At 35.6% G+C, this 606-nt stretch overlaps 1 protein-coding gene across 1 annotated transcript in view; it reads right to left on the bottom strand.

Annotated features, from left to right (window-relative positions):
- Window positions 1-345: 345 nt before the first annotated feature.
- ECT2L (epithelial cell transforming 2 like) overlaps window positions 346-606 on the bottom strand; it is a 99,326-nt gene continuing 99,065 nt past the window's right edge. Inside the window, exon 20 of the mRNA XM_007946308.1 lies at window positions 346-485. Within this exon, the coding sequence (XP_007944499.1) occupies window positions 346-485 (140 nt within the window). The remainder of the gene's footprint in view (window positions 486-606) is intronic.

Here is a 606-nt window from a genome sequence, read left to right on the forward strand (position 1 = left end):
CTTTTCATTCAGATTTCATTTTTCATTGGATCATAAATCAAAATTACAAATGCACAGTATGCTTGCTTGTCTTAGGTTTTGTTGGTCAAATTACATAATACTGCCCATGAAGAATAACTACCAAGAAAAATGATTCAAAATTTTGGACTCAAATTGTTCTGATTTTGCATCCCACGTAACTGAGCATGGGATGACTGAGTTTAAACGTTGGAAGGAACTTTAATGGGCATCCTAGTTCTCACCCTCCTTTCGTCCATGACAAACAGCCATTCTGCCTTTTGCTAGATCTTGCAGCACAAAATGAACATGTTGTCTGTCTTTGCCAGGGGGCTTGCACCCTCATGTTCACGCCCAGTCTTGCTTCTCCATACTGCTTTTGATTGCATTTTGGAGTACTGACAACCATAGGAATTTATCATCCTCAACCTCTGTGGCACAAGTCCATTCATGTTTTGGACCTTGAAGAATGAATGCATTCTTGATATCTGTAAAAATATTTGAGGTACATTAATCTTTGCAGATTAACAAAAGAAAAGGTGAAGATGTTTTAAAATTCTTGAAAGTATATAAGAATATGTAAGAATCTAATAAGTCATTATTTTTTAA

The sequence above is a fragment of the Orycteropus afer genome, unplaced genomic scaffold (assembly GCF_000298275.1).
Source record: "Orycteropus afer afer isolate SDZICR_OR568_19922 unplaced genomic scaffold, OryAfe1.0 scaffold00155, whole genome shotgun sequence".
NCBI lineage: Eukaryota > Metazoa > Chordata > Mammalia > Tubulidentata > Orycteropodidae > Orycteropus > Orycteropus afer.